The 16,811-nt window shown below is 44.1% G+C and overlaps 1 protein-coding gene and 2 long non-coding RNA genes across 4 annotated transcripts in view; 2 read left to right on the top strand and 1 right to left on the bottom strand.

Annotated features, from left to right (window-relative positions):
• The window catches only part of LOC105886956, a 25,092-nt gene extending 12,487 nt beyond the window's left edge, over positions 1-12,605 (top strand). Inside the window, exons 2-4 of the long non-coding RNA XR_001161270.2 lie at positions 4,558-4,568; positions 4,888-4,894; positions 12,596-12,605. This is a non-coding gene — a long non-coding RNA (uncharacterized LOC105886956). The remainder of the gene's footprint in view (positions 1-4,557; positions 4,569-4,887; positions 4,895-12,595) is intronic.
• Positions 1-16,811, bottom strand: part of LOC100967087 (inhibitor of carbonic anhydrase) — a 35,408-nt gene that overhangs the window by 5,624 nt on the left and 12,973 nt on the right. The window contains exons 7-11 of one of the 2 annotated variants that reach the window (XM_012804961.2): positions 11,225-11,403; positions 9,672-9,843; positions 8,736-8,869; positions 3,516-3,606; positions 2,329-2,385 (exon numbers count right to left, since the gene is read on the bottom strand). In XM_012804961.2, the coding sequence (XP_012660415.1) occupies positions 2,329-2,385; positions 3,516-3,606; positions 8,736-8,869; positions 9,672-9,843; positions 11,225-11,403 (633 nt within the window). Of the gene's footprint in view, positions 1-2,328; positions 2,386-2,750; positions 2,888-3,515; positions 3,607-8,735; positions 8,870-9,671; positions 9,844-11,224; positions 11,404-16,811 lie in introns of those variants that run through there. The other variant, XM_023513049.1, reaches the window with a different exon arrangement.
• Positions 1,403-2,918, top strand: LOC111725151. Its single transcript, XR_002773288.1, has 2 exons — positions 1,403-1,697; positions 1,807-2,918. It is a non-coding gene; the product is annotated as an uncharacterized LOC111725151 (long non-coding RNA).

Here is a 16,811-nt window from a genome sequence, read left to right as displayed (position 1 = left end):
GTATTTACGTACATGCTGTACTCTTCCAGAAGAATCTGCTATGCATTCTTCTCTGCAAGTTGCTTTATTCCTCCTCAATACTATATCATGGACACCTTTATAGATACGGCTATCTTATTCTGTTATTGGTTGAATCTAAGTTACATTCCATTGTATAGATGTATGATATTTGATCACGTGCCTACTGGTGGATTTACACTGTGATCCATCTTTGCCCTTCTCCAGACCATTTATCTATAGAGAGCATTTTGTATACGAGTGTGCACATGCTTAAGTATTTCTGTTGAATAGAAGTTCAAAGGAAAGAGCTTTAATGACTTCTTTTTTAATGCTGTCTCTGATTTTTCTAGGTTTACCATAATATTGTCTACTAATAATAATTTAATCTCTCTTTCCTTCCCCAAGATTAAAAAAACCTGGTTATTTTTCTTACTCCATTCTTTCCAAAATAATGTCAGATACCTTTGATGGAAGAGAGTATTCTTGCTTTTTCCCTAATTCTAATGAGAATACCCTTAATATTTTATTTATTCCTATACCAATGTTATAAAATAGCACAAAAGTGTGCTTTTGAGTAAAATATGAACTGCAAACTGGAATTGATAGTAAGATTAAAATCATAAATCTTTAGAATTAGAAGATAATGTGGCTCACCACCACCACACACACACCTCCCCACACATACGCAATTTCTCAGTCAGCCATGCTGCTAGCAATCTACATTTGCATATCATTGTAGTTCTTAGACATTCCAACTACTCTTAAAGCACTTAGGGTTGTTCCTGACTATATGCGATCAGGACAGAATACATGGCAGATGAAAAGCTGGCCCTTAGAATTAGGGTTGGAGACACAGTTCAGAGAGAATTCTTAGCTGTAAAACCAGAGGGGTGAGGTCCAGTGTACCTCAGGGCTTGGGTTCCATCACAAAAGAAGGGGAGCTGCTAGAGGTGAGCAGGGACGTGCTGCTCCAGCGGCCTTTGTAGAGAGGGTGGGTGGTGCGGGACCTCTGTGACCCAGTGCTTGGGAGACACCAAGATCACAGGATACTCCTTGCGCTGTGGTGCTGCAAACCCTTTACCTTCCAGCTCTCCTGCCTCTTAAGAATCCCAAGCACAGGCTCGGCGTGTATAGCTCAACCAGCTAAGGCGCCAGCCACGTACAACTAAGGTAGCGGGTTCGAATCCCCAGCCCGGACCCGCCAAACAACAATGACGGCGGCAACCAAAAAACTAGCCGGCGTTGTGGCGGGCGCCTGTGGTCCCAGCTACTTGGGAGGCGGAGGCAGGAGACTCGCTTGAGCCCAGGAGTTGGAGGTTGCTGTGAGCGTGATGCCATGGCACTCTACCCAGGGGGACAGCTTGAGGCTCTGTCTCAAAAAAAAAAAAAAAAAAAAGAATCCCAAGCACAAGTGACCACCTGGTTTTCACCCCAGGATCCCCTATCACAGTGCTTTTCAAACCTTAATGTGCATTACATCTGTTAAAACACAGACTGCTAGCTCCCTCCTCAGAGTTCCTAACTCAACAGGTCTGATTTTGGAGCCCAAGGATTTTCATTCACGACCAATTCCCAGGTGACGCTGATGCTGCTGGTCCAGAGACCACACATGAGACTCACTGTCTATCCATGTTCTAGGATTCGGTACTTCAGGAAAAGACACAGACAGACCCTCTCTGCCTGTCTGGAGACACAAGGTGAGAGAACTTGCCCCTAGTTGTGGTCTATCTAAAGACAAGGTCAACTCCCCTGCTATCAAGTTCTAGCCGGCTAAAGATAAAGGGGCGACCTCATTTTCTTCCTCAGCTTCCTCAGCGGAGTCTATGAATCTCCTCTCGGGAAGCCTCTACTCAGCTCCAGAAATGCCAGGGATGAGCTCTCGCCCTGGTGAGGACCTTCACACAGTGATGGGCAGCAGCAGGTGTCAAGGCACAGTGTCACGTGCAACAAGGACTCAGCTTTCTAGTCACCCTGCCTCTTCTCAAGCCCAGCGGCAGCCACCTCCTGGCTGTGTGGCCGTGGGCAAGTCACACAGTCCCTGAGCCTCACCTTCCCACCTTCTTAACCTGGAACAGTAATGCCCACATCCTACAGGGTTTCTGAGAAGAGTAAATGGGAACCTGCGAGCAGGAACCCTCAGTTAGCTGTAAAGTACCCTACAGATACCATTACAGCTTCGGGACAGATTTGCATCTTAACAACTGTTGCTTCTTTTTTTCCCCCACCCTCACCTCCAGTAATTTTTGTTTGTTTGTTAGGCTCTCCTCACCCTCTCCCCCAACAATGAGCCTTTACCTTTGAGCCCCAGTATTGCTGATGGTGACTCACCTTCCACGGGTGTATTCACACAACTAGACCCACGCTTCTCGCCGCCATGTGTAGGCTCTAAAAGGAAAAACAGAAACAATCTAGATACGTGGCATTAAAGTCTCATATTTCTCCGCCCAAAGACGTGAGCCTCAGTCTTCTCACTGGTCAAGAATATAATGAGAAGAAGCACTAACTAAGCAGTTTGTCACTGGCTACCAGCAGGTTCTGCAGGCCCATTTTATCTCCTCTCCCTCTGCTTTTTGCTATTTGAACATTAGATTCCATCCTGGAATCTCCTTAATACTCAAGCAGATACAGAGAAAGAAAATGAGATCCCCACTGAAGGACGTGGGGTCAGAGGCTGTTGCAGATCTTGGCAAAGACCCTCTTGGATCAGCTGTGTAAGTCAGTCTGATGTTTTTCTTCCCTTCGGAGTCCTAGCCTGCGGAAGGTAATCATTATATTCTTGCTGTGTTGGAGGGGAAGTATCCAGTTTGTGGAGTCAGAAAGATCTGGATTCAGTCTTTATTCTATCTTGGTCATATCACTTGACTTTCCTAAGGCTCAGGTCTTACATCTGTAAAATAAAGATACCACTATTTACTTCACAGAGTTGGTTTTTGTTTTGCTTTAAGGATAATGTAGCTGATGAGGGGTCATAAATGACATTAGGGAAATCCTCTTCTGCCCTGGCTACATTTTTCCATGCGGTTGGATCCTAACTAAAGAAAATGACCTTGCAGCCTCACCCCCTCAACCACTCAGTGTAGCTGGAATGAGTTAATGACACTAAATTTGGCAAAAGGATCTAAGCACATGTGGCTCAGCCCCATCTTTCATTATTGAAGAGAGTAGGGAAAGGGTGATTTAGATCTCATTTATAACAAAATGTGCTTGCCTTTTCCCTCAGTCGTGGGGTAATTCTCCTGAATCAGTGGCAACTCTAACACAAGCAATTTGGCAAGCCCTATGGCAGCTCTACACTGTACCCTCCAGTATCACTATCTCAGACATAAAGGTGTTATTTTGATCTCTTTCTGCCTAACTTCTGCATCTACATTTTAATTGGTTCTGACTCAGGGCAAAGGGGATTTTATCTACAACTCCCAACAATAGTTATTATCTCAACACTGAACTAAATTATTTCATTACCTATGTCCATGGCCTAGGTGGAATAAAACAGAAAGGCATTCCCTTCCACTTACCATAGTTCTCTGCCAGGACAGGCACCAAACCACACTTGCCTGCCGTGTAGATGAATCCTCCATCTAAGCTCACGGCATCAGCTTCTCCTATCTAAAGTTAAGAAACAAATGAATAGCATCACAGCATCACAGCACGGCTGTCTCCTATCTGGCCCTCAGAGCATTCCATCTTAATGGCTTCCCATCATGTCCTCATGATTAACTATATCATGAATCATCCAAAGCTTCCACCATGTAAACACAAGATTTAGAAAACTGGACATGCTTTTGGCCTGTTGACCTAAGAACAAGAACCCAACCCAGATCACACTCCCTGGACATATTTGTGTTCTCTCATGAGATCCACGCTGAGTCCTGGACATGCCATCACCACACTTTTGTGACATGGTCATTCAACTCCAGGATCTATAGAGCCAGACTCAGGGAATATATTTAATCTGTTTCTATGGAATGCATTTTCTTCCAGATGCTGGAGTTAAAATTTGACCCATAATTGCACTAAGACTGTAGTCAGTGCCCCAGAACAACAAAGATTTTCAATAAATAATTAATTTTTCTAAATAATTAGTTAATGATTAACTTTTCTTTCATGTGGGTGTGTAGTTGTTTATATATTGGTTTCATATTAGTATTGAGTACATTGGATATTTTTTCCATTCTGGAGATACTTTACAGAGAAACACAAATATAGAGTAGCAAGGGGGAGGAGATGAGATGGAGGAGGGGAGGAGGAAGGGAAATGGGTAGGATCTCACCTACAGTGCATAATCTGAAGGTGTTTAGCATACCCCCTGTGTGAAGGGCTCAACTACAATTTTACCTCAGAAATGAAAAGAACATAACCTAAACATCTATACCCTCATATTAATTTGTAATAGAACATTTTTTTAAATATTAACTCCTCAGGAGGCAGAGCAAGATGGCAGACTAGAAGGATCGTTCAGCTGAGCTCTCTTAGAACGACTGGGGAAAAAGAGAGAACACAGCCATACCTGGCACTGGGACCTTACCCAGAGAATCATAGCTCAGGGAACACAGCAAGGAGGTGGTAAGGTGGATACAGCGTATAATCCGGAGCAGTGAAAATCTCATGAATTAGGCAAGTGATTGCAACCAGCTGGCCCCCCACAGAAGCCTGGAATGGGAGAAAGCCTTTCCAGAGTTTTCAGCTGTTGGGGAAGCTGAATGTTAAGTGGAAAGCTTGGAAGAGTGGGTGGACTTGAATGGTATACAACAGCCAGATTTGAATGCTGGTGGAGTGGATTTGCTATAGGTTTGGTAGCTGGTGAGGCAGCCATATTGAGATGGTCTCAGCAACTAGGGGGCTGCCATTGTAGGAAGGTCGAGACAAGGTCTTAGCAGGGATTTAAAGCATGGCCGTCTTAATTCTGCCTGCTAGGATCAGAACTCTACTCTTGGCACAGACTGAGGAACTCCTGCACCCCACGGGAACTGGAAACAGGGGGCACTGTGAGACCTGCCCCTGAAGGATTCTTGTGAGCTTTAAGATCCCAACCCAGCAGGGTCTGAATGCAGAGGTAACAATGAGGCAATCACTGAAGGCAACTAAGTTTGAAATAAGAACCATAGAGGTTGCTGGCTGTGCTCTATGTCTCCTAAATGATCCACAGCAACACCTGATGTCCCAATGACATACTGCAATATATTGTCCTAAAAGCAAGGACTTCTGTTTATTTGGCCAAGAGGAAGAGTTTGGCTTTGCTCAGGCTGAAGCCACTTCAAGATCTAAGCTCTGAGACAAGGTAATTTGAAGCAAAGAAGGCAATGAGAAGGAAAAAGGAGGACAAGGAGGTGAACATGAAGAAAGAATACAAGACGAGGAGCCAACAGAAAAATTTAGGCAACATGAAAAACCAAAACATAGGGGCTCCCCCAAGGGACTATAAGACAGCTATTACAGAAGACTCCACCTATAAAGAATTATGGATTTGAAAGGAAGGGAATCTAAAATATGGATGATAAAGACAATAAAAGGAATGGATGAGAAAATGGAAAGATAGACCCAAAAATTGGACGAGAGATATGTAGAATACAGAAAGGATATGGTGGAACTTAAGGAAATGAAGGCAACAATCAGGGAATGTAAAGACGTAGTAGAAAGTATCAAAAATAGGTTAAACCATGGAGAAGAAAAAACCTTAGTGCTAAAGGATAAAGTTTTTTAGTTAACCCAGGTAGTTAAAGAGGCAGAAAGGAAGAGAGAGAAAGCAGAACAAGTTCTCAGAGAACCATGAGACTCCCTGAAGCATTCAAATACACAACTAATAGGGATTCCTGAATGGGAAGAAGATTGTCCCAAAGGAATGGAAGCCCTACTACAGACTATCATAAATGAAAACTTCCCAAGTTTTACTAAAGATCCTAACACACTCTTCTCAGACACATTGCTCAAACAGAGCCTCTCCAAGACACATTGTAATGAACTTGCCCAAAGTCAAGATGAAAGAAAAAATTCTGTAAGCAGCCAAGAGTAAGCGCCAACTGACCTACAAAGGCAGAGCCATTAGGATGATAATAGACTTTTCAACTGAAATTTTCCAAGCCAAAAGAGCAGGTCATCCACCTTCAACATTCTCAAACAAAACAATTTTCAGCCCAGAACTCTGTATCCTGCTAAACTAAGCTTTAAAATTGATAGAAAAATCAAATCTATTGTGGCTATAGAAGCACTGAGGAAATTTGCCACATTAAGACCAGCTCTACATGAAATACTTAGACCTATTCTCATCACTGACCACCACAATGGACCACCAGCAATGTAAACACCCAGAAGCTAAAGGTCAAAACTTAGCTTCCACAGTGGTGCAAAGGATAAAACTACATCAAGGACTTTCACAAAATAAGATGAATAGAACTCCACCACACTTATCTATTCTCTCAACAAATGTGAATGGACTAAATTCACCACCGAAGAGGCAAAGGCTAGCTGATTGGATAAAAAAAAGTACAAGCCATCTATATGTTGTCTCCAGGAGACACATCTAGCCTTGAAGGACAAATCAAGACTCAGGGTTAAAGGATGGAAAACAGTATTTCAAGCAATGGAAATCAGAAGAAAGGAGGGGTTGCAATCTTATTTTCAGATATAAGTGGATTTAAAGCAACTAAAGTTAAGAAAGACAAAGATAGAGAATTTATACTGGTCAAAACAATAATACAAGAATACATTTCAATTTTAAATATTTATGCACCTAATCGAATGCTCCCAGATTTAGGAAACAGACCTTGATGGGTCTGAGCAATATGATATCCCATAACACCATAATAGCTAGGGTACTTTAATACCCCTCAGACAGTACTGGACAGATCCTCTAAACAAAAACTAAACAAAGATACAAAGGACTTAGAAGTGACCCTAGAACAAATGGGATTAATAGATCTAAACAGAACGCCTCATCCCAAAGCTAAAGAATATACATTTTTCTTGTTAGCCCATAGTACATATCCAAAATCAACCACATCCTAGAATATAAATCAAACCTCAGCAAATTAAAAAAATAGAAACTATACCGGATATTTTCTCAGACTACACGGCAATAAAGGTGGAACTCAACTCTAATAAAAATATTCATCCCCACATAAAGACTTGGAAATTAAATAATCTTATGCTGAATGATAGTTGGGTATAGGAAGAGAGAAAAGAGGAAATCGTTAAATTCCTCAAACATAACAGCAATGTAGACACAAATTACCAAAATCTATGATACCTCATAGGATTATCATGAAGATTAAATGAGTATTGCAAGTTAAGAGCTCATATACATGTGTGGCACATAGTAATTCCAGAAATATTAGCTATCATTAATATTAAAGATATACTCATAAATACAGGCAGTTATAAACATAATGATTTTCACTACCACTTTATCTATAATAGCAAAGAATTTGAAAATAACTCAAATGTAGACACTCAGAAATTGCCTAAATAAATTGAGGTCAAAATAATTGGTGGAATATTATGCAGCCATTAAATATGTATCCTAAATAAATGTTTCATTAGCTGAAAAAGTACCCCAATTTGCTCAAAATTTAAAGTAATAATAACTATAGCTAATACTTATTGACTGCTTGCTTACACTAGGCAATGTTATAAGCACTCAAATTCATTTAATCCTTACAATTGACAACTTTAGGAAATTGTTATAAGCATCAAATCTTAATCTTAAGGTGCCAGGGAGATTTACCAAAATCTGACATTAAAAGAAAAAACAACTGTTGGCTTGGTGCCTGTAGCTCAAGTAGCTAGGGTGCCAGTCACATACACCAGAGCTGGTGGGTTCAAATCCAGCCAGGGCCTGCCAAACAACAATGACAAATATAACCAAAAAAAAAAAAAAGCAGTGTTGTGGCAGGCACTAGTAGTCCCAGCTACTTGGGAGGCTGAGGCAAGAGAATTGCTTAAGCCAGTGGTTCTCAACCTTCCTAACGCCGCTATGTATTTTCATTGTTATAAAGGGGTCATGACCCACACATTGAGAACCACTGGCTTAAGCCCGAGAGTTTTAGGTTGCTGTGAGCTGTGACAGCAAGGCACTCTATCTAGGGTGACAGCTTGAGACTCTGTCTCAAAACAAACAAACAAAAAAACTGTTATATAATGTATAATCTTTTAAGTTTGTCAGTTTTTCTCTTTTACTTAAAAGTTTGCTTTGTCCTAGACACAAAAATAGTATCTGCTCACAGAGAAATGGAAAGTTAATACCAACACAAATTTATCACTCAAAAATTATGTTTTGATGATGTCTGAGTGAAGTTACAAATGATTTTATTTTTACTGGTTTATTTAATGTAATTTTTTATAACTGGAAAAAAATTTAACCTACAATTTAAAGACTAAAAATGTTGAGCTGCTTTCACAATCCACAGTGGCCCTGACCATACCCTATAGATTTGTCACCCCACTTCCCATACCCTAGAATGTCACCCCACTTCCCATGGCTCCCAGGCAGGATGCCCCTCCAAGCTCCCACTCCAGAGCTGAGCCCTCGAGGAGTCTGGGTTTTTGGCTGACTCTGTGTTCCCACCTGCCCTCAGCTGTAGAGGTCTATGGGGCGAGTGCAATGGAGGAAGCTCCTAAGAAGAGCATGTTAGGACAGAGGCTGATGAGGGGACCTCTAAGAAGACAGTCTCCAATGCCAGACTTGGAGAAGCGCTGTGTGTGTGAGTGTCTGAGCCCCCATGGAAGCAGGGCCCTCCTACCGTGATGGCAGCAATGCAGTCCTCAGAACTCTCCTCCAGGGTGCACTCTAGGGCACCACCGCTCACCGCACTCCAGTTGTCACACTTGGCCTTCTCCTGATGGCCCACTGCGCACCACCGCACCTTGTGGGAATCTAGAGATCCAAAGGAAGTTGGGTGGGTCTGGAGGTTGGTGCCCCTGGCTGCAGGGTGGCTGCCCAGCAGGGCCCTGAGGGACAGCAGCCGTGTGACAACTTGTTAGAAAGAGCAGTGAAGACACAGCTACTCCTTCGCACCTGACCTCACCTCCTCCGGTACCACCTCTCCAGGGAAGCCTCTCTGGGAGCCAGCCCAGCTCAGGGCTTTCTCTTGTACTCTTGCAGGACTGGTCCCTGTCCTGGCAGCATGCCCCAGTTAGTGGCCATGTTTTCAGTTCTGGGTGGGTCTGCTTGCCCCCCCCCCCTTACTCCCGTGCCTAATGCAGTGGCTGCCCTGTGATAAATGCCTAGTAACTATTGGTTGACTAAGTGGAGGAGACAAAATAGAAGAAGGAAGGAAGGAATGGACCATAGTGATCTGTGGAAGGCGAGAGCCAGACAAAACTCCTCTGGAATCCTGGCTCTGCTCCTGATGGAGGTGGTACCACGTCCCCACCTCAGTTTAGCTCAGACTATTTTCTCTGTTCTGGCTGGGATGAACCCAGTTAACAAAGGAACCAGAGCCATCATTACAGCAGATGATCTATAATATGAAGGTCCTCAAAACCATGTTGTAAACACAGTTTAGGCCTTTCTCCAAATTTGGCAGAAAACCCTCATGAGCCCCAACACAGTTAGTGGCTCCCTTGGGCTCAGCAGGGAGTGGGCGGGGCTCGCAGGCACCCAGAGAGCCTCAGGTGATGGCCCACCTGCCCTGCTGCCCAAGCCAGCCAGGTCCCTCCCAGGATCTCACAAGTACCTGTGTGTAGACACTGAGTTTCAGGAAAATGCTCATATCCTAGGTACAACCTGGCATCCATCCTGGGTGGGACCTTTACCAAGCCATGGGAAGCATCAGTAAATAGCAGATCTTTCCCAAGAGGAGACCCAAAGAGCTGAAATTCTGCTGACTTGTCCTTTCCAAAACGTTCCTGTTTAAAGGATAAAGGAAACAGTGAAGGATGGAGGCACGCTGGGTAAACCAAACCCAACCCAAGATGACAGACAGAGAGTAAGACACAAGAGCGTCTCAGAGCGACAACAGTCACCAGGGTCCTCAGCATCTCCATGGCTACCCATGTTCTCCAGTCTCTCCATGAAATGATTTACTCAGATCTCCCTGCCCCACCTGCCTGCCTTATGTGCCTGCAAGGAAACTGCCAGGAGCTGTCCTCACATTTGTACAAAGGGCTGAGGGGTCACTGTGTACCAGGCACCTGCCTACCTGTTCCTCTCCAAGGTGGCTAGTACTCTGTGTTTCCACGTGGCAGTCAGTGAAGGTGGCCTCACCCTAGCTATTGGCTGCCATTGAGAGGCTACTGGTGGTCTGCACCTTGAAAGGGCTGGTGATCCAGCACATTGGGCTGGAAGTCAGGCCTCCTGGGCTTCTGTTCCCCCACTCCAGACCTGCCAATGGATGTCTAGCTATGGGACATCACACAGCCTCTTCCTCTTTCTGGCCTCCACAAAAACAATGGGCCCTTTGCCTATGACTGCAGCTGGCTGGCCCAGAGCCACTCCTGATGTGGCTCACAGCGGTACCTACCCACATGCTCCTCCAAATGTCTGTCTAGTTGTGACTTCTGCTGTGGCTCTGTATGAAGTGGCACCTGCTGCCCTGTGTGGCAAACTCTCACACTTCCCAGGGCGCACACAGCTTACTCCCCGGGGCTGACAGAAATCTTCCCAGGTACACCTGCAAACCAGTCTCTCCATCCTCCACAAATGACACAATCCGTGTCCCCAAGGTTGTGTGATTCCATCTGGTGAGAATCTGGATGTCTCCCACACTCATCTATGAGTGACTTAGGGGTAAGGCTTTGTCTACTTCATCTCTGAATCCCTCAGTGCTGAGCAGAGAGATAAAGGGGCCTGACTGGGGGAGACTGCTACCAACAAATGCCACACAGAGAGAGAATGCTCACAGCCTGGTTCTGCTGTGAGCAGAGTTAGGAGGGCCTCTGTGATCACGGGCTGTGGGAGAACAGGGAAGCACGTGCTGGAGGAAGAGGGGGCATCTGAGCTGTGTGCTGAGGATGCATTTAGAGTGGAAAGAATAAACTGGGCGAGAGGAGCTTCTGCAGACAGCCATTCCGCGGGGTTGGTGAAGCCACACGCGGGTTTGATGGCCTCTGCTCTGTAATACAACCAGACTGAGTTAGTTTGTCCCCAGTGTCATACACTGAGCTCTGGTCTGTCAGTGAAGCAGATCAGGTATTCTAACCCATAAGGACTTCTGGAATGGCAAGAAAGCTAACAAGGAAAATCTAAGCAGGTAGCACTTGCAGGCAGAGAGGGCAGCGTGCAGGATACCTGGGCCCGGGTGAGAAGCTCCCAGATCAAGTCCTCCCTGCCGTCCACACTTCGAGCCACAACAGCATGAGAAGGGACCTTGGCCAAGTGGCAGTTCTTGTATTCATCCACTGGCTTCCGGGTGTTGTCCAGGCAGAGCAGCTCATACTGGTCCCTGTCAGCCTTGAGTGCCAGGTTCTCTGTGTGGGGGAGCCCGGAAGAGCCATGAGCCATCGTTAAGATGAGCCCCTCCTCGCTATGACCTGAGAGGACTGAGAGAGAATCTTTCCCAAACCCATTTTATACAGATAAGGACCAGAGGCCTCCAGAGTGAAATGCCTGGCTTGCAGTCTGGCTCAGGGCCCTCCACCCACCCGGCTCCCCTGTGGCTCTGCTAATGGGACCGTGACAGCACCGGTGCACTGAGCACTGTGGCCACCAGAGGCCGCTGAGGGCTCTCCAGGCTGTCTCGTTTCACTCTCACAGCAACTGCAAGGCCAATACCAGGATTATTTCATTCTACCAATGCGGAAACTGAGACCTAGAGACCTAAAGTGACTCGGTACCTCCGCAAGTCTGAGGAAGACACCCTGCCATCCCAGCATAGCCGAGGACCCCCCTCTAAAGAGGCCACACTCCCCCAAGAGCGAGCCTGGGGAGGGAAGGTAGCACAAGGATCAAGGGATGGAAGGAGGCCTAGAGGCCTAGTCAGAGCACTCTGCAGGTACAAAAAAGGACCAAAATGGCCCTCTGAGGACAGCAGGCTCTTTGGTTCCCATCATATAGGCATTAGAAAGAGTTATGGGTTCAAGAATTTCATATGCTAAATTCCTAAGCCCCAGTACAGCAGAATACCTTACTTGGAAGTAGGGTCCCTGCAGACATAATTAGCTAAGATGAGGTTATACTGGAATAGGGTAGGCCTCTAATCCAGTATGACTGGTGTCCTTATAAAGAGGGGAAATTTGGACACAGACGTGCACACAGGGAGAATCCCATGTGGACATGAAGGCAGAGATTGTGATGATGAGTCTACAGGTCAAAGAACACCAATTTTACCCACAGATCTTCAGAAACTAGGACACACAAGCTCAGCACAGATTCTGCCTCACAGACCTCAGCAGGAATGAACCCTGCCAACACCCTGATGCAGATTTCCAGCCTCCAGAACTATGAGACAGTAAATTTCTGTTGCTTACACCATGCAGTCTGTGGTATTTTGTTACAACAGTTCTAACAAACTCATATAGGTCTTTGGTCTTGTTAAAGTCTCATATTGAAAGAACAGTATAATTACGGTTCCTATAAGTGGTTACAATTTTAATTCAGTATGCCATAGAGAAAATACATTTTAAATCTTTACATTAAAAGAAAAATATTCAAATGGCTTAGTAAAGTTAGCATTAGATTAAATGAATCAGTATGACCTAATGGCTTAAGAAAGAAATAACTTTTCTACTTCAGACACTCAAGGGCCTGGCAGTGGCAGCAGCAGGGAGACTGTGGCTCTCTACACACTCCCTTTGTCACCCTAAGGCCCAGAGCATGGTCCCTCATAAAATTTACCTAAAAAGGATCTTACAGAGTAGTGTAGATAAGAAATCCTTATAGCCCTAACAAGGGTGCAGCCATTTTAGGAGACAGCTGATGAGAAAAAGCCGGAGGCTAGGAACCAAACTGTATGACCACAGCAACCCCCCTGCCCATCTCCTAGAATGGCTTCAAGGCCATTGTTCCAGGCAAACAACAGAACAGTAACTTTTACTCTGGCCCCAGCTGGCAGCCACTGTGATGTGAGTGCAAAATTTAGTCCCTCTACAGAAGAGATGGACTCCCTCTGGGAACTCCCCACCCACATTCAACCACACTGATAAAGGATAATAAAAGCTTCCTAACAACTGTGTGAAAGCTGATCTGGCTCCTCATCAGACTGCATTCTGCTCTTTTTTCTCTCCTTTCTCTTCTAATGAAGCCTTTCCAATCCCTGGACTGGCCTCCTCTCCTTTTTAAGGACCCTTCTTCCTCCCTCAACTCTACCTATGATCCCCTCTAAGAGGAGGCAAGTGAGTGTTGGCAAGGTGAATCAGGATGGGCCGGGACAATCTTCTCTTCTCCCACTGGCATAACTGCAGCAACACGAGCATCTGAAGGACATAATAATTATTTGGAACAAGTTGATTATGGGAGATGAGATGCTGTAGGTGATCCCTCTAATTAAAATCACTGATAACAAGACATGCATCAGGCTCAGCACCTGTAGCTCAGTAGTTGGGGTGCTGGCCACATACACTGGGGCTGGCAGGTTTGAACCTGGCCTGGGCCTGCTAAACGACAATGACAACAACAACAACAACAACAACAAATATCTGAAATAAACAAATGGGACTTAATGAAACTGAAAAGCTTCTGTACAGCTAAGGAGACAACAACCAAAGCAAATAGACAACCTATGCACTGGGAAAGGATATTTGCATATTTTGAATCAGACAAAAGCTTGATAACTAGGATTTATAGAGAACTCAAATTAATCCACATGAAAAAGTCAACAATCTCATATATCAATGGGCAAGAGACATGAGTAGAACCTTCTCTAAAGAAGACAAATGAATCCCTGGCAAACATATGAAAAAATGTTCATCGTCCCTAATTATTAGAGAAATGCAAATCAAAACCACCCTGAGATACCATCTAACCCCAATGAGAATGGCCCACATCACAAAATCTCAAAACTGCAGATGCTGGCATGGATGTGGAGAGAAAGGAACACTTTTAAACTGCTGGTGGGACTGCAAACTAATACAACTTTTTCGGAAGGAAATATAGAGAGCCCTCAAAAGAACTCAGGCTAGAGCTCCTATTTGATCCTGCAATCCCATTACTGGCCTTCTACCCAGAAGGAAAAAATCCTTCTGCCATAAAGACACTTGCACTAGACTGTTTATCACAGCTCAATTTACAATCACCAAAATGTGAAAACAGCCTAAATCTCCACCAACCCAGGATGGATTAACAATCTGTGGTATATGTATACCATGGAATACCTCTCGGCCATTAAAAAAGATTGAGACTTTACATCCTTTGTGTTAACCTGGATAGAAGTGGAAAGCATTATTCCTAGTAAAGCTTCACAAGAATGGAGGAGGATGAATCCTATATACTCAATCTTGATATGAGGACAATTAATGACTTAGTACACGGTGGGGTGGAGGAAGGGAAGAGCAGAGAGAGAGAGAAGGAGGGAGGGGGCTGGGAGAAAGAAAGAGCAGAGAGAGGGAAGGGGGGAAGAAAGAGCAGAGAGAGGGGGTGGGGTCTCACTGTGTGACACATCTTTTGGGGGCAAGACACAACTATAGGAGGGACTTTACCTAACAAATGCAATCAGTGTAACCTGGTATCTTGTACCCTCAACGAATCCCCAACAATAAAAAAAAATTTAGCTGAGCATTGTGGTGGGCACCTGTAGTCTTAGCTACTTGAGAGGCTGAGGCAAGAAAATTGCTTCAGCCTAAGAGTTTGAGGTTGCTGTGAGCTGTGATGCTATGGCACTCTACTGAGGGTGACATAGTAAGACTCTGTCTCAAGAAAAAGTAACACATGCATCAGTTGCTAAAATGCTAACAAATCAGGTCAATGTGTAATAAAGAAATAGTAATTTGTCAATGCTGAACAAGGGAACAAAGGACACTGAAATCATATTCCACATTAGAGAAAGACACTAGGTTGCAAGAAGCTGAGATCTATGTACAAATGAGCACCTGAATGCTCTTTGAGATAGCAGATATTTGTTATGAAAATGAGTTTAGTGGCTGAGCACAGTGGCTTACACCTGTAATCCTAACACTCTGGGAGGCCAAGATGGGTGGATTGCCTAAACTTAGGAGTTCGAGACCAGCCCAAGAAAGAATAAGAAGGCTTTCTCTACTAAAAATGGAAATATTTGCTGGGCATTGTGGCAGGTGCCTGTATCCCAGCTACTAGGGAGGCTGAAGCAAGAAGAGAGCTTGAGCCCAAGAGTTTGAGGTTGCTATGAGCTATCATGATGTCACAGCACTCACTCTACCCAGGGAGACAAAATAAAACTCTGTATCAAAAAGAAAAAAAGAAAGAAAAAAGGCTTAGTGAAATGAATTTACATTTGGGTTTTAGACGGTTTGAACAGTACAAATGTGTTCTGTATCTGATAGAAATTTAATTGGTTTTAAAATCCAGAATCTGGAACAGCAACTTGTCTGAAATACTAGGTTGTTTGTTTGTTTCTGGTAAATTGTCCAAAACTCTGGAAAGATTTGGGTTTTTTCCCCAAATATAAAAATAAAGAAGAAATATATTTTTGTTCATGGCAATAATGCTTTTGCATCAGATTCAATTGTAGATGTGCTAATATATACTGAAATAGTTACAGTAATTTGCATGTTTTCTTAACATGTTTGAAGCTTCTAGAAGACATAATGAAAGATTCAGAAGAATGTGATTAAATTTGAAATTGATATTTTAATGACTAAGAGAATTGATTATTAAAACTTGCTCTTGGGCGGCGCCTGTGGCTCAGTGGGTAGGGCGCCAGCCCCATATATCGAGGGTGGTGGGTTCAAGCCTAACCCCGGCCAAACTGCAACAAAAAAATAGCCAAGTGTTGTGGTGGGTGCCTGTAGTCCCAGCTACTCGGGAGGCTGAGGCAAGAGAATTGCCTAAGCCCAGGAGTTGGAGGTTGCTGTAAGCTATGTGACACCATGGCACTCTACTGAGGGCAATAAAGTTGGTTGCAGCCGTCATTGTTGTTTGGCGGGCCCGGGCTGGATTTGAACCCGCCACCTTAGGTGTATGTGGCTGGCACCTTAGCCACCCACAGGTGTCAAGCCATAAATTTTCATATAATTTGTTTAGTAGATTTATAGATGAAACAAACCAGGAAACTAAACAAGGTACAAATACGTCTCCCCTTCTCTGTGGAGGATATGTTACAAGAGCCCCAGTAGATGCCTAAAACCTGGAAGAGTAACAAATTCAATAAAAATTATGTATTTTCCTATATATACACAGCTATGATGAAGTGTGACTTATAAATTAGACACAGTAGGAGATTTACAACTATAACTAAGAATAATAATAATATACTGTGATAGAAGATAAATGAATGTGGTCTCTCTCTCTTTAACCTTATTGTCCTACACTCACCCTTCTTGTGACGATGTGAGATGATAAAATGCCTACTCCTTGAAAGGAAGTGAGGTGAAGGAGGCAGTATTATGATGTAAATGGAAAATCCAGAAGTAAACAATTCCCTAGCTTTAAACTGCATGCGTCTGAGTAGCATGATGAAATCTCATGCCATCCTGCTCCGTCTCCCCCCAGGATGTGAATTCTCCCTGCCCGTTGGTCACTTTGTACCTGCGTCTGTGACCAGATCGACAGCAGTGCTTATATTTAAGTAATCCTTATTTTACTTGGTAATGGCCACAAAGCACAGGGGTAGTGATGTAATATTTTCAGACTGCAGTGGACTGAGGGTAACTGAGACCTCAGAAAGGGAGACCACAGATAAAGGAACTCCTGTAACCCGAGTGTCTGCACAGAAGCCTCTCCTGCAGCATTAAAGAAATTCACCCAT

Source organism: Otolemur garnettii, unplaced genomic scaffold (genome assembly GCF_000181295.1).
Source record: "Otolemur garnettii isolate 467f Iridium unplaced genomic scaffold, OtoGar3 scaffold00032, whole genome shotgun sequence".
Classification (NCBI taxonomy): domain Eukaryota; kingdom Metazoa; phylum Chordata; class Mammalia; order Primates; family Galagidae; genus Otolemur; species Otolemur garnettii.
The sequence above is the reverse complement of the archived record's forward strand: the minus strand, read 5'-3'. Positions and strand labels throughout refer to the sequence as shown.